This window comes from Lates calcarifer, linkage group LG9 (assembly GCF_001640805.2).
Source record: "Lates calcarifer isolate ASB-BC8 linkage group LG9, TLL_Latcal_v3, whole genome shotgun sequence".
NCBI classification, from domain to species: Eukaryota; Metazoa; Chordata; class Actinopteri; family Centropomidae; genus Lates; species Lates calcarifer.
In genome coordinates, this window is record NC_066841.1 from 18,630,025 (window position 1) to 18,657,363 (window position 27,339).

Here is a 27,339-nt window from a genome sequence, read left to right on the forward strand (position 1 = left end):
GCTCAGACTGGTGGAAGACGAGTACTCTGTGTCCTTGACTCAAAAAAGTCTGCAGATGCAGCTTAAAACTTTTCTACAATCAAGTATTTTGTTCATTTAATTTGAATGTTAATTAGTTTTTCATGCCCACAAACAAGCAAATTATACTTTACAGATGCTGAAATGTAGTTTGAAAAGAAAAACCAGATGTGTGACAAAAACACAATTACAGTATCTGTTTTGCATGATGAGAGAAATTACTCTTTAATGTGTCTGGTTCATAATCAGCAACTGATTATGTGTGCAATTTGTCATGGAATTTGTTCAGTATTATGGAATAATTTAGATTTTGCAAACAGTTTATCATTCACATTTCATATTAACCGCTCCTCGATACAAAAGCTTACAGAAATTGCGAAGGGTTTATTTGCTGTTCTCCAGGGTTCACTGAAGCTTTCTCACCCCCCCCCCCCCCCACTCAACCAAAAAAAAAAAAAAAAAGGAGACAGACTACAGTGCTGAAGGCTCCGGGGTTTGTTAGGACCACGTCACACAAGGCAGGCGTGAAACCAGCTTAGTGAATGTACTCTGGGTGTGAAGTGAATGCTGTATAAGTCACAGCAGGTTGTTATATGAATTAGATGTCACTGTGTGTATGAATACACACTTCTCATTGTCCAGTTTTACTATCACACAGTCAAACAGATACAATGGGAAAACTGACTTTAAGCCAAACACACACATCACCCTTCATGTCCAGCCCACGTGTGTGTGTCCGTCTCCTCTCTTCTCCCTCATCTTCATGCATGATCACCTCATGTATACATGAAGTTGGAACTGAATGTCTATATTATCCATAGGTGTGATTATATTTTTCTTATCAATGGTCTAATTATAGTGGGTGTCATATGCTGAACATATTGTGAATACATTTAAGGAAATGTGTTATTTTGTGCTGTATGAATAAAATTAGCCTGACTAATAATAAGCACAACTCGAATCTTACTTTCAGTATTTTACCTTATTGTTCTGTTTTCTGTACCTGTTTCTCATTTGTACCTGTCTCTGTCTTTATTATGTACACTGCAACACTTTCATTCCTCCAGTGTGTACTTTGTATTGAGAATAGAATGACAGTAAATTTTACCATGACCTTTAATCCTTGCTGTAATGCTTATTCTAATTCTAGAACGTTGTGAGTGGTAAAAAAACAAAAAACAAAAATACAGTTATTCTTACCAGACTTCCCATTTTCATTATGGCCTGTGTTGTAAACTGTAAATGATGAATGTATGTGAAGATAATTATCTCCTATACATTTACAATTAGGAACTTTTTACATGCAACATGGTGACCTGTGAAATTCAGATTCAGCTAAGCCATATGGTGACTTGTGAAAAAGGGTTAGACAGCCAACTGATGTCAAACATGAGTACTGAAATTATATGGGTCCATTGAATTCACTCAATAATCTGTCCATTTTTTGGCAGCAAAGATAGAGAGGACAGGTCAAAATCAATCAATCAATTAGGATATGTTTGGATCAGTTTAATGATCAGGGGCTGCAGCAGCTACCTGAGACAGTCAGAGAAAGGACGACCTCATATTTCTGTGGTGGTTTGAGCTTCTTTTTGTATCAGCTGTCCATCTCTCTCTCTCTCTCTCTCTCTCTCTCTCTCTTTCTCTCTCTCTCTCAACTTGTCCACCCTTGCTCTCGTCACAACCACGCAATTTGCCGGGTGGGGTTTGGGAGGGTGGCCACGGTGGGTGACAGCGACCATGTCAGCTGGTCGTTACAGAACTTGGTCCCTATAAAAAGCGGAGCTGGTCGCAGAGCAGCTCAGACTTTCTCCGCTCAGGTTCACCTTCCAGACAAAGATGCGCGTTATGGAGCGCAGTTTCCGAGAGCAGCTCTTCTTTCTGGTGTTGTGTCTGTCTGTCCTCAAGGGAGACTCCAGATATATAGAGGTAAGTGTCAGGGAATACCTTAACACACTTTACTATACTAATTGTAAGATTCACCTTTGGCAGTTCCTGTTAAACTTTGCAAACATTTTTTTTTTCTTCTGCAGAACAACGAGATCTCAAAAGATGAATTATATTCATTTTTCAACTCGGAACTCAAGAGAGAAATACCTGAGGAGTTAATGTATCGCCGACCTTTACGTAAGTCATATGACATATGTAGCTTATATCTTGCAATAAGACACGATTGTTGTGTAGCTTCTATGTTTGTATGAGAGAGATACATATTTGCATTTAAAATCATGTTTCAAAAAGATAGAATATATACACTTTTTTTGATCTCTTTCTCCATTTCAGTGGTTTTCAGTTTCAATCAATTTTACATATATAACATGCTGATATAAAAAAAATAGAGAAGGAAAAAAATGGATAAAAGTAAAAGGGACAACAAAGGAAATAACATCAGTCATTACAGTGAAGTCTATTCATATTATTTAAGTATTAATTTATAATCACATACATCTTATGCTGTTTTCTATGGTTTTGTACTCCTAGTCTGCATTATACAAATTTACTCATGTGAATCTCTGTGTGTATCTCAGGCTGTCTGGACATGGTTGCAGTGGAGGGTCAGTTCACCTTCACAGCGGAGCATCCTCAGCTCAGCTGTGCTGCTTTCTTCATGGCAGAGCCCACTGAGGTGATCAGTGTGGATTTTGATAACGTGGACATCGACTGCCGGGGAGGGGACTTCATCACGGTACACTAACAACCACTGCCACTAAAAACACCCTCTTACATATTAAAAAGAAAAAAAAAAAAAAAAAAACTTCATCAGGTGTGAAACAACATCTAGCAACTTAAATGATGCTCATTCAGCTTTAATGGTAAAATCCTTTACTCGTGTTGCATGGAAACGTCTTAGGTCTATTATATAATTCTCTATATATTTAGCAAACGCTGACTTTTTCTAGTACAGCCTGTGCCTCCTCTCATGTCACTAAACACTGGGGTCAGTTAACTTGCTTGACTAAGCTTGGAGACACTTCCTGATTAGACAAAAAGCTCCTTTACCATAAGGCAATCGCACATGGACCTGCTTACTTTAAATGACCCGCCCTTAAAACCCTCCTCCATGGCTGCATGCTGATGCTCTCAACACACTGAGCATATCAGGATGGTCTAAACCTAGAGTTCAGTGTCTCTCCAACAGAGAAAGATCAATCTGAACTACGGCTAAATACAAGTATTTCCATGCACAGTTCATTTTCTAATAAGATCTAACCATTGCTTTAAACAGAACCTTGCAGAAATAGTCTTTGACAGAATCTGAAATCCTGCTTTCAGCTTCTCCCTGTTAATGTGTCCCATGAAGGTGTTTGACGGCTGGGTGATGAAAGGAGAGAAGTTCCCCAGCTCCCAGGATCACCCGCTGCCTGTGTACGAGCGCTATGTGGATTACTGCGACTCGGGATCACTGAGGAGAAGCGTGCGTTCCTCCCAGAACGTGGCCATGGTCTTCTTCCGTATTCACAACTCTGGCAGCACCTTCACCCTGACCGTTAGGAAACACATCAACCCCTTCCGTGAGTAGACTATCATATTCATATATAAAATGCATACATGCATGCCAGTGTAGCCGTTTCAGCTTCCAGTCCATTTGTGCAGCTATTAATGTGTGAGTCTGTGGTGATAATACAAGCCTGGCAGGGTGCTTTAGTCATCAAGTGCACCAACAGGGGACAGTTTGTTTCTGGATCAGGACCATCACCACACTGTGAATGCTGTCCCTCAGTAACATGGAAGGAAAAGGCCAGATACCAGACTTGAATTCTGTGAAAAGCTAAATTGATTTCAGTCAGTTTACCATCTGATGCTATCTCTTTTTTTGGTTTTCACCAATATATATATATATAACTACACAAATTTGAACAAAGTGAAGAGCATCTCTCTAAGTAAGCTTGACATTCTTTATCCTTAGTTAGGAAACTGAGTTTTGTCATTCATTTGTATACAAGTTATTCATGTGTATGTGCTCCTCCTTGTGACTGTGTGTATGTTCTTCTACCTCTACTTGTCAATCCATCAAATAGACCTTCTCCCTTTTTCTTTTTACAGCCTGTAATGTCATCTCCCAGTCACCAGAGGGCAGTTACACAATGGTGATCCCGCAGCAGCACAGAAACTGCAGCTTCTCCATCATATATCCAGTAGAGATCGACATCTCAGAGTTCAGCCTGGGACACTACAACAACTTCCCCAAGGTGAAAGAAATCATCAGACTTCTGATTTCTGTGTAGTTTAATATTACCTTGGTCCTTGTGATTCTTCTCCTCACCATGTCACCATATTTTATACCCATACCATGGCTAAAATTGCATGAGGAAAACACACCAGCAATATGTCTTTTTACATACAAAGCCCCAGTTACATAGAATACTAATATCTACTTTTGGTAAAAAGTGATTTTTGAGTTGAAAAAGTTTGGTGTGATTGAGTGAACTGACCCTTTAATACCCTAACGTAAAAGTACAGTTCTTGCACATGATTTGCCTTGAGGTCCACTGTTTAACAAGATACTGTTGTATTTCCTTCTTTACCCTCAGCTTACACCTGCTTAGTGATATTATTATATCTATTATTATTATAGTACTTTAAACTCACATTCTCTTGCAAAAAGTCCTCACAACTGTACAACAAAACAGATGTAAGATCAATAATTGTTTAAATGAGTGTGTGAAATGCTCATACTGACTGACCCACAGGGAATTATCACCCAACTCTGCAGTTCTCTCCAGCTCTTCAGCGCACTTTAGCATCTTTTCTCATTGTTTTGCTTTTACAGCTTAACTGTTTGGTTCACTCTGACCCACTCTCATGAGTGTTGTTACCAGCTGCAGCAGGCAAAAGCCCTAATATAACAACTGTACTCTACCTGCTCAGCATCAAACTACAGACAGACAGTTAGCTGGTGAACATAGCGGAGCTTTTAGCAGCTAATAAGCCAAATATTTCCCTCAGGACTAGGTGGAATTAAATAAGAAACTGTTTGTTATTAGCCATATCAGCTTAAAATCTGATGGTTGGCATGGTTGAAGAGGAATATCAGAGGACGTGAATTGAACTGATTCACTCAACGTTCCCGCTCCGTAACACTTTTTACTCCTCAGGACATCAAGCTACAATGTATTTACATTGTATCACAAATATGAACATCTCAGTTGACGTGATTGATCAGGCTGTTCTCTGGAGAGCACAGTGACTACTATAGTGCGCAAAAAGTGTAAAGATGACTTGTTTTAATATATGATGTCACTTTAACAGATAAAATGATGTCTTACAGACTCACATGCCGCTGAATATAAACAAAAGCACTGAATGTGTAACCATACTTTTGGACATACTGACTCTTATCTAACTTGGTCTTGAAAAAATATCTAAAGCTTAATTTTATTGACAGGACTTTGATTATTTCATCATTCTGTTTCATTTTTATTGTGTCCTCCTGTATTTTTCTGTAACACTCGCTCATCCTGGCACAGTAAAATTAGTTAATTCCCTGTGATGACGTGAATGTCTGACTCCTTTAGAAGTATAGTATTTGCCATGCTGTTAATAAGCTATGTCTTGCTCTCCACAGAGGTCCATGCCTGGATGTGCAGAATCCGGAGATTTTGTGCAGCTGCTGGGAGGAAACGGCATTGACACATCAAAGCTGCTGCCCATTACAGACCTCTGCATTTCCTTCACTGGTCCCAGTGAGTACACACTTATTTCCCTCCTTCCTTTCTCATTATACAACCCTGCTGGTTAACACTGAGCCTGTTTCTTCTCCCTCCTCCTGCAGCTCACATGAAAATTGGTTGTGATAACACAGTGGTGAGGATGGTGTCCAGCGGGAAGTTTGTCAACCGAGTGTCTTTCAGCTACCGGCTACTGGACAGCCAGGAACTTCAAACGATCAAACTCAATAATGTGGAAGATTTCTGTTTCAACAACTGATTCCAGCAGGATTATTAAGTGACAAATGTATCATTTGACTGCAAACATTTTTTTTTTAATTATTTTATTATTATTATTTATTAAAGCAACAGATCCACTTGGTCATATCTCAACGATTAGACAAAATGTCTTAAATCCAAAGACAATGACATAAAACTATGTGAAAGATAAAGTATATACAGTCACAGCAATTATTATGATATTCAAACTATAAAATTCACTGGACTTTCTATTTTTTTTCTTTTCATTTTTCATCTTATTTCTTGGTGTTGCTAAATAAAGCTGGATGAAGTGTCCTTTTGTGTTTGGTTTAACCACAGTTGTTTTTCATTTTGCTTTGTGTACAATATGTGTATTTATTAAGATGATATTGCTGTTCTGTTACGTTATGTATGGGTTTGTGGTCAACATTCTTGAAAAGGAATGGTGCTAAAATGAATGTTACTTTCTGATTATTTTGCTGAATGATACATGATGCGCTGAGTCATTTCTTGCCACAGATGGCATAGAGGGTAATAGGTGTTCAGAGTGACAAATACAAGTATTCATTGCCATTATGCAGTTAAATTTGTATAAAACATTTTGTAATAAAATTATCCTGCATGACAAAGCACTCAGCTGTGTAGTTTTGTTCTTATTTCACCTACAGGGATACTGTACTCAATAGTCCTTATCGCAAGAACTAACACAGTCGGAATTTATATTTAAATACAATATACAGTTACAAAAGTACAAATTAATTATATCGTACTGCACTCCACAAAACCTTTATGTTCCTGTAATGTTATGTTTTCTTAAAATGCAGACAGCTCAATGGACCTCTAGCAATTGAAAATAAACCTACATTTACGTTACATTCTAATTTATTTCTGTGGTCTACTCTATTTGTCAGATAAATACATATTCATTTTCTACATATTTCCTATAAATGTATATTTATATACTCTTCTTGCTCAGGATATTCCTGCAACTACTCCTGTCTGTTCTGTGCACTGCTCCATTAAATTACTTTCAATTCATTAATTTCAGTAGAGGAAGACATATGGCAGGTATTTATTGCTCCACCTTCCCAGACAGCACTGTTTTTGTTTACTCAATATGTGTATTGAAATGGAGCCAATTCTTAAAGAACTTTAAAGGCAAATTCCATGACATTTTATAACTTTAAAACAGCTGTTTGTGTATGACAAACGAGCTACCTGGTATGCATGTTTGCCTGCTGGATGCCTTTTCAACCATTTCTTTTTGTGCAGGGAGAGAGAGCCGGGGAATGATACACAGTAAAGGTCCGGCCGAACCAGGAGTTGATCCAGGGACCTGCTGTTTAGGGCACTTAAGCCCATGTGGTATGCATCCCAACCCTTTGGCTACGGGGGCACCCCAACCTTTCCATTTCTGATACTGACAATCAAAACATTCAGTTGAAATGTCTGTGACTTTCAGTCCTATGCACTGGATCACATATGAACCTTGTTTTGCACTAAAGGGATGGAAATGTTGGTCAGTCTAACAATTGCTTGGTCCATCACTTTGGTTCAGCTTGAAACATCTCAACAGCTAATGGATGGATTGCCATGAAGTTTTATACATGAGTTGGTCCCCACATAGTGACTGATTCCCTGACTTTTCCTCTAACACCACCAGCAGCTCAAAGTTCAGTGAAATATCTCAAGATACATTTGACAGAAAAGCTGGTACTTACATGACTCCATGATGTATCCAAATGACTATGGTGGTCTCCTGGCACTACCACGAGTGAGGCTGACATTTGTGATTCTGGATGAAATATCATGAGGTCTATTTGTCCAGTACTTTGGTTTATGACCAAATACCTGCAGAGCTAATAACAATCCCATCAGCTCAGATGCAGGACTAGTGTTGATTAATAAATGTTGCAAAGAACAAATGCTAAGCTAAGATAAAGAACATGTCACGCATTATACGTACCACATGTTAGCATTTAGCTTGTCTGTGATGATGTAAACATAGACAAATGTAGTTGACTCTATGTGTAGCAATGTGTTTTTTTCTGTTAAAAATATTCACAGGTGATGGTATGATGGGTTTCTCTACTCACTTGATACACAGCATGGAGATGATCTCAGCTTAGTTCTAATTATCATTATCCCTTGCTCACCACCACAGGCATTATGGCAATTGTCTGTATCCATTTACCACTAAATTTCATTACATTTAAGCCGTTCCATATTTTTTATAAGGCATATGTTCTGTTGGATGACCCAGGCTCCATTGCCATTAAGGTTGTTAGAGATTCACATGCCACTTCATCGTCCCCTCAAATATGGAATGATGTCACTTTCTCTGAAGACTGTCCCTGGTATAAAACACCCCTGACTGTCACTGCAGAGACAACAGCAGGCGATATCTTTGAAAATGATGGCTTGAATGGCACAAACCAATGGGGCGGCCAGTGATTAAAGGCCTGCAGGTGTATTATCATTGACAGACACCTGCAGCCACAGCTGGTGATGAACGAGTGCTTGATGATGATGCCCCTTCTTTACAGCAGGAATCAGTGTGTGTATATATCTCTGTGTGTATACATATTGTAGTGATAAGCACCTCTAGTGGGCTTTCACTAATTTGAATTTGAATCGTACAGAAGAGGAAAATGTGGATAAAGCTGGCATCATTACACCACTACCACCATATATGCTATATCAGGTTTTGAATACACACACTTGTTAGTAGGATTGCAATTTCTGAGAAAATTTTGTTTTTATTTGAAATTCTTTGATTTTTATTGAACAGCATACCATATATTTTAAGATTCTTATTTTCCTCTTTGTATCTTTTATTTTCTGAATGTTCATTATATTTCTATTATATGCTCATATGTTTGGAAATCTGTTGCACTGTTACTGTCTCAGGCAGCTTCCTATGTATCCCCTGTGTGCCCAGTGATGAGATTAATGAACAAGCCTGATGACGCATTCAGTCCATGAAATTAGTAAACTAAGAGAACATGGTTTATAGATTATTTCCTATGAATTATTATATACAGTATTTTGTATATAAGTGGTATACTTCTATACACTGCCGGTAGAAATCCGGTCCCATGCTGTGTTGCAGCCACATAACGTTGTTTTTATGCTATAAAACTGTTGCTTGTAGGAAATGTGCTGTGGACTGACAGGTTGATTGTTACGATGGTGGTTCCTTTATTACTCTACAGATTGGGAAAATCAAGTATGACATTTGAATCTGGCCTTTCAGAGGGGGAAGATTATCAATAATTTGTCAATCATTCAGCAGGGGCTTAATGCAGATACAGACACTCAATATTTTGAGTGCAGCACCTCTCAAAACATTTCATTTTCACATTCGTGAGACAAAGTGGTAATATTTGTTGCTTTGATAATATACTTTACTGTCTGTGTATTCTTAATAATAATCTTTTAATTGTAATTTGAATTTTTTCATTTCCATTTGACATTTTCTTTTCCTTAGCAAATATATTTTTGAAACTGAAAAAAATGCTCAACTTTTAGTCATGCTAATAGCATGACTCTAAGCTTAAAATACTTCAGGAAACACTTCAGGAGTCCAAAGGGCAAGATTGGTAGACAGGTCAAAAAAGGCATGAGGTTAAAAAACAAGTACATGTGACTCAAAGAGAAAACAGGTTACAGGGAGAATGGCAAGAGCGTCAAGAAACGTTTGATACATAAGCAATGTTGATGATCAGGCTGTGGAAATGAGCTCATATAAATACTCACAGAGATAACAGTGCAACAGGAGCAGGTGCATAAGTGGGCAAGGGAGACTGAGTGATCAGGGGTTACTGCAGGGCAGGTGTATGTGAGAGTCAGGGGACTGGACAGGTAGGAAAATCCAGGGGCATCTAGTGGTTAGAGCATGGCAATGACTGAAGGAAGGGACAGAGAGGCACAATGAACAAGACTGAGGCACTCATTATAACAAAGTCTATCTGTTGGTCAGTTTACTGGTCCGTCCACCCACAAGAATATCTCAGCAAATATTGGATGGACTGCCATCAGATTGTTTACAGACATTTGTCCATCTGTCCAACCCATTCTTGTGAATGCAATATCTAGGTAATGCCTCAACATATGGTGCAAAAATTCAATTGGACTCAAGGATGAACCAGTTAGAATTTTGTGGACTAAGGTCAAAGGTTACTTTGACCTTAGTCCACAAAAGGTTACTTTGACCTTAGGCTTCACAAAGTACGTTTTTGGCCTGTTGAATTTGATATTTCAAGGCCACCTCGACAGAATTTCTGCACACAGTTACTTGGACTCACAGATGAATTGGGTTAAATTTTGTGGTCAAAGGTCAAGGTCAGTGTCACCTCACAAAGCATATTTTTGGTCCATAATGCAAGAATTCACACACTAATTAACTGTAACTGAACTGCTTGGTGGAGGCATACAACCACAGGGCAGCAACTAGTTAATCTAATGCCCTCATCAGGGCAAAAATTCAATTTGTCAGTATAAATTATGACCAAATATCTGCAACTTTGTGCTTCGTACTAATTAGTAAATGTTTGAATGCTAAAATGCTAAACTGATATAGTGAACATGGTAGACATTATGTCTGGAAAAAGTATCACCATGCTATCATTCTCACTGTGAGTGTTAGCAATTAGCTCAAAGCACCGCTGTGTGTAAGTGCAGCCTCACAGGGCTACTATAATGGCTGTAGACTTGTTGTTTCAAGTCAGTTGCTTCAAATGTAAATGTATCGGCATGAAGGACTTGTCATTGTTCAGTTCTTTCAATCTACACATTTCAACTTGCATTATGTCTGATGTATCTATAGCTGCAAAAACCACTTAAACATTTTTTTTCTTTTCCACATGAGAGACAGATCAGTGTGTACATTGCCCAACAGGGGCTGCAAGATAGCATTCTTCACTGGTGTCTTGTCGTCATCCCTCGAGGGATGACCACACCATTTTCCAGGGTAAAGCAAGCCGCTGTGGAAAATCTGTCTTCCTCACGTGCTGTGCTTCATAATAGGATCATCCTCCATCTGTTACTAGCACTAATAGTGTTCAGGAATATAATGATAATGATTAATGTGACACCTTGCACTTTGTTAACAAATAGAAAAGAAGTGGAAATGGAAAAACTCCATTCTCAAACTAAATTAGAAAAATATATATTCTGCATACTATATTTGTTCTGCAACCACTGGTTGGCAGATTATCCATTTTTCTTAAAGCATATCTTTTTTAAATGTTATACTGACTTCAATCATACCAGAAATAATGGTTAAATATACTTAAATAATAGGGTGTTATCAAGGTGTGTTATCAAAATGTTTTGATTGTCCTACATGGTGTGCTCGGACTTCTGTACTTAAACTGTACTATTTTCAACATGCATCATTTGTACTCAGAGCAGTGATGATATAAAAGTAGAACAACTTAAGCTATACTTGACTTGAAGTATACATGTGCACTTGACTGTGCTATTTGTGCAACATTTCTTCTGGGCTGTTAATGCTAATGTTGGCTTTGTAGCAATAGCAAAAACTTACATACAGCACCTTTAATTGTGTCTCAATAACTCAACTATATTATAAGCTCTTGTAATTATATATTATTACTACTTGTTACTAAGCACACAACTCACAGGTATACTTTGAAAATTAAAATGAAGTATAATTTGATATACTTTGTCTTTGTTGTAAGGGCATGTTGCAACCATTTCCTGTGTTAAAGACAATGGAAAATTCTCGCTCTCCCTGTTTGTTCACTAAATGTGTCCAAATCCTGTCAACACTGTGTCTCAATGCAAGTGTCCTCTAAACATCTTTGTAATTATCCCTGCGAGATTCCTCAGTGAGGTCCTGGATGTTAATATCTCTGCCATGCCAACAACTGTGTACAAATCCTTCACCTCTGCCTGCATCCACAGCTATTTTAATAAGGTCAGTCCCCAAAGAAAACTGACTTTCTTCTTCTGACTGTATTACTGAGTAGTAGCAACTCTTTTCATGATACTCAAGCTGTCTCCATTGTTTGTATCAGGGTTCTGATTCCTGTATGTCATCAGGTATTTGAAACTTAAATCTACAAGGGAATGAATATTAAAGGTTGAGACAGCATCTTTTCTGAACGTTTCATATCAGCTTTTTACTGATTCATCCATTTATTTTCATCTCTCCGCTTGGTCTGTGTTTATTTTTTCATTTCCTTGTATGGTTTTTATTTTATATGCTATGTCTGATCTTACATTATTATTATTTATTGGTGAAGCCAGGTCCATATCACATTAATTTTCACTCTCCTCATCAGCTGAGGCTGTATATCAGCTACGAAAATGCTCAAACCATTACACACAGAGACAGGTCACTCCTAATGAGGAGTTCTGACACAAACAGTGACGCACAATGTGACGAAATGAGGGAAAGGACAGCATGTGGGAAATAAGGGCTTGAGGCGTATTTTAAAGACATTCGTTGCAGGTAGCAGCAACATTTGGATGAATGACTCTCGAAGTCAGGAGAAGCTGTCCGGGAAGCTTTTAAATAAACAAAAACAAACCACAGAAATCTTGTGCTTGTTAATATTGAAAATCACCAGACTCAGCTGTCTTGGCCTTGTCTTTCCCCTCTTCACTATTTTCTCTCCCTTTTGGACATTTCTTTCTGATTCACTTCATGATGTTATCAACAGATATATGTGTTTACCCAGACTTTATCAGTCTTGCTCTCCTTTTCCTCCCCAGCCTCTCTCCTCTCTGTGGTGTCATAAAGACTTCTGACTAAAAAGTTTATACAAAATAAAAGACTTTAATGTATTTTATTTTCTAACACAGCCATTCAAAATCTGCTTAAAACTATGTTTTTGTCAAACACAATTTGTACCTAGTTTTGTTCTCATCTAGATTAAAACTTAACCTCAGGTGCAAGCATTTTTGTCTGAACCGTTTCTTAATTACCAGTAATTTTCTCCCACACAAACAGGACTTTGTGATTATACTGATACAGGAAACTATCAGAGATGGTCACGATCGATGACTCAAACTTTACGATCTGTGGGAAAAGTATTCTCTGCTGAAATCCAGTTCCTGAACATGACGCTCACAGGAAATAAAGCGACAATCGCATGAACATTTTGAAGAGTTTGTGTAGAAGTGCAGGGCAATCATAAGAATGAGTATATAAATATCCACATTTACAAATTATCAAATGACACTTATGATTGATTGCAACCTTTTAAAAATTGAACAAAAAACATAATTGCTGCATGGCATCTTCCCACGGGAGATATGGTGATTATCCTGCTCGATTACAGCCAATCACACACAAATTGCATTGTAACGGTGAGAGCATGTGCAAGCACCATCTGCGCTCATAAAAGCATCTTGCCACTTGCCACTGTATTTTGTTTCAGTAATTTTCCTCCACGTCACAGCCGAGAATGTCATTGCAAATTAACTGTCTGCTTTGGTATTTTGGGACGAGGGACGTACAGAGGAAAACCCTTAGAAAATACAGCTTGGGTCCACACTCTTGTCCTCCCCAAGGTGAAAGTATCAGCATTTCTGCTTGAGGGGATGTGTGATAGGCTGATGCTGCTGGACGCAGGTGGTCGGTGCGTATTGGGATCGTCATGCGTCATCGAGGCATGGTACACAGTCATTTCCCAAAAGCGCAGCCTCTCTCGCCTTGTGTGATGTCCACTAGGAGAAAGCTGAATGAGCCTTGCTTTGGCACACGCTCACACACACATGGCTATGGAGTACTGCACTGTACTTGAGAACTGTTCTGAGGTACTTGCGTTCATGAGGATTTCCATTTATTAAGCTACCATGTACTTCTATTCCACTACATTTCAATTTTTTTATTCTGCTCCAACTATAATCACTAAGAAAGTCCTCCAACCTGAACGACAACATTGCTTGGAGGACAAATACACTACATCGGCTTGCTTTGGGTTTGTGGCCCTCTACAAGAAATCAGAGCCTTATTGAGGCGTTCTGTCATATGTTTCAGATGTCTAAGTTCCACCGAGGAGTTGTTTCCTCTCTTAGGTTCTCGGATGGTTTAAATAATTCTTAAAGGGTCCAAAAAGGTCAAATGTTAAGGTTTTCCTCTTTTCTATATCCGTAATTGTCTCAGGACAACTTCTTTTTAGTGTCTTTTAGTGTCCTAATTCTTTGTTTTAAGCTAAAACGTTTATACTTTTACTTAGGCTTACCCTGAGTATTTGAAATGCAGGGCCTTTCCTTATACTGGAGTATGTTTACAAAACTGTATTCATACTGATCTGTATACATATGATCTGAATACTTCTTTTACCTCAGCACATAAACAAATGCTCAGGCGTACATTATAATACATATTGTATGCCAGTCCTTGCACCTGGTAAACAATTATACAGAAAAAGTCAAGTGTTCCAGTTTCCAGAAGATATAGAGCTTTTTATTTACTGCAGTTTCATTTCATTTTTACATGATATCACCGAGAGTAGTTGCGATTCATTTTGCCAAACGAGTTAAAAGACAATGCTCAAATATTGTTCAAAAACAGATTAATGGGTTAATAGGAAGGAAATATTTTTCCATACAATCCACTTTAAAGCATTAAATATTACAGACAGTGTACATTAAAACATTTATCACTGAAACGTAACATGAACAGTTGATTTATTCAGTGTCAGTTCTGCGCATTTTCCCATGATTCTAACTTTTCACCAGCATGAGGGAATTTTTTTTTTTCTTAGGCAACAGAGGCTGACAAGAAAACTAACAAGGGACAAAAATGTTTCCTATAATTGCACCATCAGGCTGCGACAATGCCTCGAAAGGAAAATATGAGATATTTAATATTTGACATTTATAATTCAACAAGAGAGAAGGTCTCGGCTGGAATGTCTGCTGGGACAAAACCCAGAAAACGATGACAGACAATATAAAGACGCATTTTTAGATGATGGGGGTGTCTTTTTAAAGGTGAATGCCACTGAATTAATTGGCATTTGTGATTGTTAACATGCCATCTTTCATAGACAAAACTGGATGAGAGGAGTTCTTACTGTAAAGAACCAATGAACAATGACAACACCATGGAAGATTTAGGAAAATGACTTTTTGTATTTTCTGGCTACTAACATCACTCTACTGTAAAAATTACTTTAACTTGGATTAAACAAGCTTGATATAAGATCACAAAGTCACTGTTACTTAGCAGCTCCAGGCTGAAAATTGGTAAGACAACATCATTCATTATTTTTTAACCCACATTTTTTTTTTTTTTATCTGTGACAACAGGACGGTCTAAGAGTGTCTACATTCATGAACATTACATTCATTATCCTGTAATGTGCAGAATGCTAAAATAACTTATTCAACTGATGGGATATTTACCGCACTGTTTTTAGTGAGATGATTTTGGGACTGCTGATGGAGATTTGGTTGGTTTACAGCTGGTTCTCTACAGACGTCTACTTGTTCTTCTTTTTCTGCTCTTGGAAGAAGTCATTGCAGGCAACAGTCAGGGCGGCCACCAACACAACAAACTCATTGAAATCCACCTCGTTGTCTTTGTTAGAGTCCAGGTCGTTCATGATTTTCTCCACAAGCATGGGATCCTTCTGAGACTGAAACCAAAACAGAAAAGAACATTAATCCAACAAAGAAGTGATGTGATGGACATTTTTGGAGACGTTTAGTCATGTCTTCTAATGATCTTCTTATTGACATTTCATATCCCTGTTTGAGCAATTAAAAATACCTTCAACACATATATAATATATATAATATAGTCATAATATAGGAATCATTGGTCTGTTCATGTAGGATGAGTCATACCCATGCTGTCATTTGATTGTTATTGGAGCTTAGTATTGACTCAAATAAGGCAAAAGCTGCCATCCATGTAGAATGATTTTGATGTTAAATGACCTATGAGCTGCGGCCAATCAAACACCACATTTATTGCTTTGGTGCAAGGCTTTTCCACCTTCAAACCTCTGAGGCAATGTAATCTTTATATTGTGGCACTCATTAGAGTCAGAGGTTTAAATTAAGATCCAGTCTACACTGAAGGAAAACTCAGGTGGGATTTATTTCGTTAGGAAAATATTGGTTAATATAGGTTTTGAGGTACATTTGAGCAGAGTGAAAGTTGATAGCACTAAGAAATGAAATGTCTAATCAGTGAGTAAATTCCTCTCAAGAACACAAATGTATTCATTAGTATCAAGATGGATTTGATTTATATGCTTTCTGCTTTTCAGCTAAACCCTGCTTCATGATCAAATGGCAGCATAAATAGTAATAAATAAATAATAAAACAAAAAATGAAAGAAAAGTGCACACTGAAATATTAATAAATAAAAAATAAAATTAGTCAAATGGCAAAAGAAAAAAAAAAAGAAAAGAACACTTTGGAAAACTGAATAAACTAAAAATCTGTCTAAAACTGCCAATTCTAAATTGAGAGCCAGCTAAAGTTAATAACAGAAAATAAATGAGTAAGTTAACATATATATAAAATAAAAACTGAAGGACTCCAGACTTTTCTTTCCTCTACAGCTTCCCTTTAATCCACTGTCCAGAGTTTCAGTCTGAGGAGCATCTTTTTAATGTCCCATTGCTAAAATAAACTATATATAAATATACAGTTATCTATCAAGCCTTGGTTTTCCAAGTGTCAGAGTTTTCTGTCAAAGGAGAACGAGGGTGAATGTTTCTCAGTGGTGACTATAGCCCAAGGGGATGTGATGACATCATGGAGGTGTCTATATTTGGAGTCGATATGGGCCACCGATGATGATGATGATGTGTGAGCACCTGAGGCTTCCCATCCGCATGAGGGAGGACAAGAAGCGAAAAGAAAAAATATATCTGAGGGCATCGGAGGTTTTAGGCCTCAGCCGCTTGGTCGACGTGTTGGTCTCAATCATTTGAAATCGCTGGTTTGCACACGCCGCTATCACACAGACTCAGGGGCCGGGGCTTAGTGCAAATGCCCTTATCTATCTCCCTCGCCACATCCTTTACTATCCACAGTGCTATGACGTGAGAGCCACCAGCAGTTACATTTTGACAGCAGGATAGCAATCGATGAGAAAACAATTTCCCCCGAACAAGGTCAGAGTGCTTTTTTTCTTAAATCATTTGAAACAGGGTTATATAATTGAACTTTTAGGCCAGTGAGGCATCAGCAAAGCATCACCCAAAGTGGTGACCATGCTTAATGATCAAATTACCGTGATTACTACAGGTCATTATAGAGCAATTGAACAAACACAGGGAGATGTAAAGGTCACACTTCAGTGCACAAACACATTTCCAATAATTAAAATTTTTGCTGACTGTGCAAATGGTCATATGTTTCTCTTTTGGAGGAGCCCTCTCTATACTCTGCAACATGATGTAAAAACTTCAATTTAAATAGATGACAAACAAGATGAAGAACAACTTAACCGTAATGCTGAAATGTTTACTTTACCGTGAGGAAGTCAGTGAGCTCACTGTTCAAAAGCTGCTTCAGCTCGCCTTTGTTGAGCTTGTATTTGTCTCCATCGTTTCCAGAATAGTTGTAGAAAACTGCTATCAGCGCATCCATTGCACCCTCGAGCTGGCTCGGCATTCTGCTGGAAGGATGAAAACTCTTGCAGCTTCCTGAGGAGGAGAGAGTTGTAATGTTTTACACATTTAATTGAATCAAATTAACATTATTCACATAACAGAAAGAAACAGAATGTTTTTATGGGTCATGCACTAAGATAAATGCATTTAGACACGTCTTGAATTGACACGTCTTTAATTGTTTGCCAGTGGGAGAGGTGTTCTTACCTGGTTAGAGTCCTGCACAAATGTGATGAGAGACGCGGTGCACAGCTTGTTTATGTGGAAATGAGGAGAAACTAAGTGGGCCATGCTCTATCTTTGTGGCGATAATTAATTCCACAGGTGAGACGCCCATGGTAACTGTCATCCTTTCCAGATTTTAATCAATGCTGTTCAGTGAAAAACAAAACATGTACCAGTGTAACCCTGGAGGCCCCTTGGGTATTCATCAAACCCTCAGCCATGCATGGATCTTCACATGTGTGTCTGCATCACTAAATACATCCCTGAAGTCGCTCCAGCTCTCTGCAATGCTTCATCAGAGAGAGGATGGGTTAAGACCTGTCAGAGAAATCTCACTTGTATTCTTCTACCTCTTTTATGGCTGTTTTTAATGATTCAAGACGTGTCTAAATGCATTTATCTTAGTGCATGACCCATAAAAACATTCTGCCATTGTTAATGTAAGTGTGATACACTGGTGATATAATATTGTCTTTTAGACTGAGGGAGAAAATTTATTGCAGCTATGCTAATTCGTTAATGAGAGAAAGCACAAGGGAAAATATTATGTGGAACGAATGTGATGTATTTTTCTCAGGGGATACTACAGGTTTCCATTTCTGATTTCTTTTTACATGAGTGGACAGAAATCATTGAAATGTTATACTTGAATACAGTGGAACGCAACTGAGTACATATACTCAAGTACTGTGCTGTAAAAATTTCAAGGTACTTTTTGTTGAGCATTTTAATTCATTACATTACATTTCAGTGCGTAGTATTGCATTTTCATTGCACCACGTATTTACAGATATTTTTAAAAACTGCAATAAGAACTACAAACTCTCCAAACCAAAAACTTTGACTGTGTCTTTGCAAACTAAATATGCACAAGTAAAAACATAAATCTGGTGAAACTAAAAACTTAACTTAAGGTTTGTTTCAAATCAGTTGGTACAAATAAAAGCTAAAGACTTCTCTGTTTGCTACAGCCTTCTGTTTAAATACCTTTGTTCATGCATGTAGTGCATATGCAATGTAATTCTTACTCTCCCCTTTAATCAGTCTTATTCTATTTTAGCTCATGTACTTCTCTCCTTTGTGTTTCCATTATGAAAAGCACATTTCTCCCAAAAAGCGTTTGCTGTTGCAGATTAGTGGTAGGTAGTTCAGGTAAGGAGACAGTCTGGCCACTTCCATCACATCAAGTACATTATCATATTTACTTAACATTGTGTATACTTTACAAGTGATGGAAAAAAAAATTAAAAATGGGTTTAAAATTTGCTGGTGTGTTCCTGCCTTTTGAGCACCCATTGGTTTCACCTTATTTAGGTATAAAAAGTCAAGCGTGTAGCGACTTGCTGTGCTGCTTTCCTTGCTATCAGTTTTCCATTCTCTCACTTTCACCTTGTGATTCAAAATCATCACGTTCACATCGTAGGTTTATTTTTAGCAGCAGCATTCATCCTTTGTCATTTTGTGTCCTGCGGCCCCTCTCATACGATGATTGTCCCTCCTCTGTCACTGAGTCAGAACTGACAGAGGAGAATAACACTCTATTCAGCCCACAGCCCCCAAAGACAACACCTGAGGGATATTAGTTGTCAGGTGTGCCTGCAACTTTTCTTCCACTCACAGCTACAGCCACGGAGAAAAGAACTTTCCATTTATCAAGGTGATGAAACAGTTTCCCCTCACAGCATATTGTGCAGAGAGGTGACCCATGAAACCCCTGACACAAACTGACACCACATCAAATGTTGAAATGTTTTTTTTAAATTGATACAACAGAATCCAAAAATTGCTAAGTTGTTTTAGATCAGCTATGGATTTGGTTTCAATGCACGAGCTGCACAAGATACCAGATTTGTACATCTTACATCATATTTAGAAGCAGAAAGTATATAGTTGATAATACAAATTATTACAGAATTAAAAGCATTGTGTTTAACCAGTCCACAATTTGATTAGTCTTTTATTTGAAGGTCAAAAAAAGCTACAACCTAACATTGGATGTGGTTTTTGCATTTATCTCAATTGTACATGCCTACCCTCCATTTTAAGGGGTGAATGTATACAAGGACAGTAATATTATAATAACCACAAGGCTCTTCACCATCATCTCTTAAAGATGAACTTGAATACCCTGTGACGTAAACGCACAACATGAGTTACACTGGGTTCCCGTGTCTTTTACAGGAGATTTTAATGCCCTGCTCATGGTCTTTAAGGTGATGAAAACCTTGCCTCCTTCCTACCTGACAGATGATGTATCATTTTATATTCGCTTGTGTGCCATCAGGTCCTCTGCAGTATCTTCAAGGTCAGCACAGAGACAATAGGACATGATGCATTCTGTCTGTATGTAACCTTTTAAATGTCTCTTATATTTTTATATATATATATATATATATATATATATATATAGAGAGAGAGAGAGAGAGAGAGAGAGAGAGAGAGTTATCCTTTATGTCCTCTATTCTTTGGATCTATTCTTGTACTTCTGCTGTTTTGATTTCCCTGTTGTTCCCAGATCAATATCCCTTATCTTATCTTATCTTATCTTATCTTATCTTATCTTATCTTATCTTATCTTATCTTATCTTATCTTTACAGTTGAAGACATTCATGTCCCCCTCAGACTATATTTATTCATCATTGAGATGGTTACTGTGAATTGTAAACTTGCAACTTACATTATTTTCCTGTAAATATGTTGAAGATCATTCTTAGTATTTTTCATTTTGCTGTTGTTACCTGTTGTTGCTGTCTCTGCTGCTGTAACGCAAGAATTTCCTCATGGGATCAATAAAGTACATTTATCTTATCTATCTATCTTATGTCAGTTTGTCCAGTGCTTTGGTTTATGACGAAATATCTGCAAAACTTATGACATTGTTTTTTGTGTTGGGCTCATTAGCAAATGTTAGCATGCTAACTCACTAAACTAAACACAAAACATTATCTCTGCAAAACATCAGCATGTTAGCATTGCCACTGTGAGCATGTTAGCCTGCTGATACTAACATTTAGCTTAGAAAGAACAGCCTCACAGAGCCGCCAGCTCTATTGTAGAATCTTGTTTTTCTTTTGTCTCATTGGTCTGTGGGATCAAGCCTGCAGATCCATCTCACCACTGACTATGAATTCTTCGATTTTTGCTCTGCACCAGGCTCACCCAGGCTCTGTCTTCCACTCTTGCAGAGACTGTTGGAGTGGATGAGATCAGCAACTGTAGATGAGCCCTGACATGACTCCTGGCTCCTGAAGGTGTGTTCTCTCCATACCTTGAGTGCTGTTAACACGGGCTGTCACAAACCCTGAAGCAGCCTTGACGCAGCGAGAGGAATACACTCAGGAGGTCCAGGCTGAGGTAGTCTAATATCACACTTATGTGCCTCGGCCCACAACTCAAATGCTGTCAGGAAATTTGGTGGTGAAATGGCTATTCAGTCTGAATATCAGAGTAGGGCAGTGACCGACTGCTTTTGATAATCTTTAATTTAAAGTGACATTCCTTCATCAGCTTGCCGAAAGCAACTGAAGGACCATCCTCTATTCCTTGTCTGACAATGACTATTATTTGAAACTGACCTTTTTTGTCATATAGATATAACAGCTGAGCATGAATGCAGGTAATGGAAACCCTGTTGCTGTTGTATTGGGCTTGATCTAAACTCTCCTGCTCAACATACAGTCCTTACACTTACATTGATACTAATCTTCCTTTTCTCTGGGTTATGTGCTCTCTCTCTCTCCCTGTGTTGCTGTCTTGTCCTGTTCACATATCATCTTAAAGACAGGGAATATTCAGGCAAAACTTTTTCTCAGAAACCTTCCTTTGTGCTGCATTCAGTGAAACTGGAATCAATCAAGTCTAGTCAAATGTCATTCAGAGTGAATTCTGTTTGAGATCCTGCAGTTTGTGCAAAAGCTTTGGCAACACTTTATTTTAACCCCAACAATGCCTCCCTATCTAAGCAGTAAATAGATCATTAATAAATGGCTTATACAACACACAATCACAAGATGTGGGTAAAAGCTCAAAAAATAAATCTAGTAAGTGGATCTTGAGTTACTTTTTATTTATTCTTTGTCAAACTACTCTTTCCAGAGCAGTAGTGCAACTAAACTACAGTGTGTTCTAAACCATTTATTCAGGGGACAATGGTTAGGAATGATAAATATGGGCAAGTTGAAGTAAAGTGAAGCTTTTCATCAGGGGCAGGCCCTGGTGTGAGGTGTTAGGATAGCTGTGCTCACTCTGTCAGAACAAGTGTAAATAGCCGCTGGAGGATTTCTCACTGTCTGTACCTCAATGACTGGCTCTGACAAACATAGTTACTTTCTGAAACAAAGATAGCTTTTGGCATTGGGCTTTACTCTCTAAATGTTTGGTAGCTCAGCCCCAATTTGAACACTGCTGTTTCGACAGTGGTCTCTTCATTAATTATTTTACTGCAGGGCATCTTTGGTGAAGACTTGAGTTTTATTGCCCTCTTTTGGCTGATCACAGGTATCAGAAAGTGTGGTGATGATTCTCAGTTCAGTGAGCATGCTGTGCGCTTTATGCTGTCCTATCAGAGACGGGATGTTTTCTCTAATGCTCTACCTTTAATGTTGTCAGCCCTGCACTTTACAGTTCTTTTATCACCCTTTTGTAGTCCAGTCATAAACCGTCATGAGACGATTTATGACATAAACCGTCATGAGATGATTTATGACTGGACGTTATGTTAAGCTATCGTAAAATTATATTTATTATTACCTTTTTTTGCACCAGAACAGCCTCTAAATGCACCTTGTGAAATGATTTTTGTATTATTGTTTGGCTCGATACTTTGGTGAAAATAACCACCAGTGAGGTGAGTGAGGTGAGGATGGATGGTACCATTCATAACTGTGCTGACCACCAACTTAAGCATCTATTTGTAATTGTTGCATTTTGCATATTAGCCTATAGATCCACTACTCTTTATTGATTCCATGTGTCATATTTGCATTGTTGGTATTCTATCTATATATCATTAATATGGCCAGACTTTGGTACCAGTGCAATATGAGCCTTAAAGGAATGATTTGGCATTTTGGGAAATACACTTATGATACCACTGCCATGTCTGTCCAGTCGAGAGCCAGCGGCTGGTTAGCTTAGCATAAATGCTGGGGGGAACAGAGGGAATCCTGGCTCTGCCTGAAGGTAAAGACATTACCTACTGTTGTTACTTTTGACGATTTAATGAAAGATATTAAGAGCAGGAAAACATTAGTTAACATCTTATAAAGCGCACAGCATCACATGATATTATTAAATCCCCCGCTCTCTACAGAATGACTGTGTCACACCATGGAAACAAGAGCTGTTCCAGTTCAGTTTTCAAAAAATGAAATCTTTTCTCTAAACTCAAACTCAAACTGAGCAATAAGCCAATAACAATCCAGCATCAGAAAGGAAGTGCTTTTGAATTCATGTCTCATTTGACAGCTTGTGTATGATTAATTACTCTTCTGGGCTCATTTTGAGTTTGTATGAATGTGTGTGTGTGTGTGTGTGTTTTGTATGGATCTGATAATCTGAGAGTGGAAGAGGCAGAAGTATTTACAGGCTATTAGCTAACATGTAGGAAGGGAATATATAACTTGCTGTGGTATACTTAATGTTTATTCTGTTAATGTAAACAACTACAAGACACCATCCCTTGTATTTTGTGACAAAGTCAAATTCACAAGTAAACGGAAGCTCTCGCTCCATGATTTGGGTCAAAAATGAGAGCTGTTGTGGCCCGGCTCCTGAGTCCTGGCTGCAGTCCTTGTGCCCATGAAAAAGAGCCTTTACAGAGCGCCTTCTTTTAAAATGCAGGGGGGTGGGGGTGGTGGAGGTGGGGCTTGAATATACATAAGAGGCTAAGACAGTCCACCAGTCCAATTTGGCACAACATCACCAGACAATTTGCTGTTGCTTAACCTATACGAGGAAGCTGATTGGGTCTTTCCATTCATTTAGACTCTCTTTATCCTCTCCTGGGGCTTGTTAGAAAATAATCCTCTTGGATCGGCCCTCTTTTGGAAGAGAAACACCGCATTAGTGATGAGCACAGGCAGGTTACTCAGAACTGAAGCTTTATCCTGGATGTCGGATGTGGACAACGTGACTGGGGGCCAGTCCCAGGACTTGGTCCTGCAGCCTGTGTGGGACTACCTTCACCAGAACCACCATGACCTCCTGAGGAGCCCTCTCTTCCCTGTGGTCCTGTCTGTCACCACCTACTTCTTCCTGGTTGCTCTTTACACCGTGTTGGACCTGCTGGCTCCCACCTGGCCCTTTATCAACCGCTACAGGCTCCATCCTGACAGACCGGTCACCTGGCCTAACATCTGGACTACGCTGGGTGTGACTATCTACAACCACCTGCTTTATATCTTCCCTGCCGCAGTTGCCCAGTGGCTGTGGAGGCCACCCACCCCGCTGCCTCGTGAAGCACCCACTCTCTGGAGCTTCTTCCTGGGCATCCTGGGTTGCATGGTAGTCTTTGACTTTCAGTATTACCTTTGGCACCTGTTGCACCATCGGGTTCCCTGGTTGTACCGCACCTTCCACGCTGTGCACCACCAGTACAACCAGCCTTTCAGCCTGGTCACCCAGTACCTGTCTGGCTGGGAGTTATTCAGCGTTGGATTTTGGGCTACAGTGGACCCCATCCTCCTCCAGTGCCACTGCCTCACAACATGGGGCTTCATGGTCTTCAACGTCTACGTTTCCACCGAGGACCACTGTGGCTATGACTTCCCGTGGGCCATGCATAACCTGGTGCCCTTTGGCCTCTGGGGTGGTACGCCCAAGCATGATGCTCACCACCAGCGGCCCGGCACTAACTTTGCCCCATTCTTTTCTCACTGGGACTGGCTTGGAGGCACCCACACTGTGCCAACTCCCTCCAGCCACGCTGCCACAGGAGAGCCAGACGAGATGAAAGGGAGAAAAGACTAAAGAGCTTGAATTAATCTCTCATTGACTCTGTCACTCTTTTACTCAATCCGCCTCTTTTGTACCTGCTCTCATTCCAACACGCTTGTTTTTTTCTCTCTACCCTCCTGAAGATCAGTCTCTCTCTTTCCTGTTTCCCTGCTTTTCTCTCTCTTTGATATTATTGTATTGATTGGCTCTGCTCTCTGCTCTCTAACAGAACATGGATATTCTTCACAGTTTAAGAGATGATTATCACTCTAACATTTCTTGACCTTTCTGGTAAGTTGTTGAGAGGAACGATTTTTAATGTTTGTTTTGTGTACAATGATAGTATAGATTATCCTGTACTGTTGTACTATGTACATTTATCTCTTATTCATAGAGATTTTCCCATTTATGTTCATGTATTCATGTATTGTTATTCTGTCCCCATGTTATTCTCAGGTCTGTTTCCATACATGTGTAACATGTTTTGAGCTTCCTTGAAAAAGAAAAGTTAAAATAAATAAAACCACTGATTTGAGATTTGTTCTGTTCACTAAGAAGCTCTCACTGAGAATTTGCTGACGGTGGATGGTGTGATCTGTCAGAGTGATTACACACACATTAGCACGTACATTCTCCCTCTCTCCCTCCTCAGCACTGACCCTCTCACTCACACGCATGAATAGCAGTCTTTTAGCTGCATCCCAGTATGATGCGTGGGCGCAATACTAATCTATCATCCTCTCTCTTTGAGACAAAATGCTCTTACCGGAAGAGTTTTTCATTAAACTCCCAAAAAAGAAAATAACTTTGCGGTGGCAAGTCTTCACATGTGAACACACAGACTAAGTATTTTAAGAATGTCTGTGAATTCGCAGCAGCAGGTGTTGATACTTTGAAATACTCTGCTACGTTTTGGAATGATTCCTGTGTGAATCAACAGATTTTCCCTACCAATTTAACTTTTTTTGGTAATGAAAAACATAAAATCGTGTGGTTGTGTTGGGTCAGAATTTCCTCAAATAAATGGTCATTCAAATAAAATTCTAATTGGAATCATCATCATGTTTGTTTTTACAGAATCTTGAGTTTTTACTGACATATGATCTTATTTAAACTTCAACAAATAAACCAGCAGAGGTCACTTTACCAACCAACACAAATTAGAGAAGCAAGGCTACAAACATGTCAAGCAAAACAAACAAAAAAAACTGCATCAACAACACTTACTTTGACAGGTTAAACCGTAGAGGAATAAAGATACATACTTTCCTAATTGTACAGTATCTAATCACACCAAAAGTGAAAAGCAGTGAGTCATGGTGCTGTTGTGGTGCTCTAGCCCGTCCCTGTCTGTGACTCCTGTTTCTTTGTTGTTACTCACCAGGTGACAATACCTGCAAACAGAACTGTTTTGGCGTGTTCCTGGTACTTGGGGAAATTTATTGTTGCAACACGTTGCTTATTTTAGAAACACCGAATTCATATGCCTCAAACATAACTGTTAGAATGATTCCAGCACTAAGATCTGAGACATGAATTAAATAAACACACTTTATCGCCACATCTGGTGATGTCATGGATCTGTAATGTGTGTGTGCATTTTCACCAGTGAAAATGTGAGCCATTTCTTTTTATCTAAATCTTTTTAGAAATTCATAAAAAGATTGTCAAAAACACTAGTTTCTAAAAACTGTGTGCAGTGAGGTTGCAACAACAGTGGTTTGTTCTGCAATTGACCAGCACCAGAGGAAATCTATTCACTTATGCAGAAGTAAATTAAATTGCTGTTCTAAAAAAAAATGCAACTGTTGCATCAGGTCCAATCAGTGCAAACTTTCAGTAGGTTATCTAATATCTTCTCTTATTCTTAAACCTGACTGTATATGACTTTTGTGGTTACAGGACTGTTGCAATTTACAAGTCCCTTTACTCTAAATATTGCATCACCACGTGTTGCTACATATGTGTTACTGCAGAAGTGTCTTTAGCCTCATAAACATGTTATTTCTACACTTTGCTTTTTTTGTGTATTTTGTTACCTTTGGACAGAGCGTGGCTTCCTGTCCACCTTGTAGTGTGCTAAGCTAACTGATGTCTGTTGTAAAATATAAACATGGGTGTGCTCTTGTCATTAAACTCGGGAAAGAGAATAAGCATATTTCCCAAAACACTGAATTATCATTCATATCATGACATTGACATTATGCATTGCACTGAGCTCTTTAGAGTGCAGCTACTGCATCTGTACATGTGAAGTCATCACAGCCCGTAATAATGGGATACTGTCCATTTTTGCCATACCAGTGCTGCCTCTCATAGCTGTCATAGCAAGGCTGTGGTTGCAGAGAAATGTTGATTGTGTTGTGCATTATTAAACATGTGTACACCTGCATCATGTACAAAGTAATTGGCTTTTTGTTCCCACATGATGATTTATGGTCATAAACTCTGCTACAAGAAATGTCACTCCCGACATAATTCATGATGTCCTCAAATCCTTAAGCAAAAGATGATTTCCCAACTTTGGAAATCACCAAAGTCTCAGACTTTTATGAAAATAATTTAACCAGTCTACAATTCCTTACCCATTTCTATTTGCCCTGGTCACATGGTGTAACTCACAAATGTTTGAAA

General features: G+C 38.7%; 4 protein-coding genes across 6 annotated transcripts in view; 2 read left to right on the plus strand and 2 right to left on the minus strand.

Moving 5' to 3' along the window:
- The window catches only part of LOC108873800 (3-hydroxy-3-methylglutaryl-coenzyme A reductase), a 336,264-nt gene that overhangs the window by 151,681 nt on the left and 157,244 nt on the right, over positions 1-27,339 (minus strand). The window lies entirely within an intron of this gene.
- On the plus strand, positions 1,767-6,558 carry crhbp (corticotropin releasing hormone binding protein). Its single transcript, XM_018694301.2, has 7 exons — positions 1,767-1,947; positions 2,052-2,145; positions 2,547-2,704; positions 3,320-3,530; positions 4,063-4,208; positions 5,585-5,702; positions 5,792-6,558. The coding sequence occupies exons 1-7, from the start codon at positions 1,858-1,860 to the stop codon at positions 5,944-5,946; spliced, it is 972 nt and encodes a 323-aa protein (XP_018549817.1). The 5' UTR covers positions 1,767-1,857; the 3' UTR covers positions 5,947-6,558.
- The window catches only part of s100z (S100 calcium binding protein Z), a 22,058-nt gene continuing 9,061 nt past the window's right edge, over positions 14,343-27,339 (minus strand). Inside the window, exons 1-3 of one of the 2 annotated variants that reach the window (XM_018694299.2) lie at positions 17,751-17,801; positions 17,404-17,576; positions 14,343-15,547 (exon numbers count right to left, since the gene is read on the minus strand). In XM_018694299.2, the coding sequence (XP_018549815.1) occupies positions 15,392-15,547; positions 17,404-17,544 (297 nt within the window). In that variant the 5' untranslated portion in view covers positions 17,545-17,576; positions 17,751-17,801 and the 3' untranslated portion in view covers positions 14,343-15,391. Of the gene's footprint in view, positions 15,548-17,403; positions 17,577-17,750; positions 17,802-27,339 lie in introns of those variants that run through there. The other variant, XM_051073080.1, reaches the window with a different exon arrangement.
- Positions 23,636-25,262, plus strand: LOC108895464 (cholesterol 25-hydroxylase-like protein 2). Its single transcript, XM_018694306.2, has one exon. It carries the CDS (start codon positions 23,839-23,841, stop codon positions 24,736-24,738), a length of 900 nt encoding a protein of 299 aa, XP_018549822.1. The 5' UTR covers positions 23,636-23,838; the 3' UTR covers positions 24,739-25,262.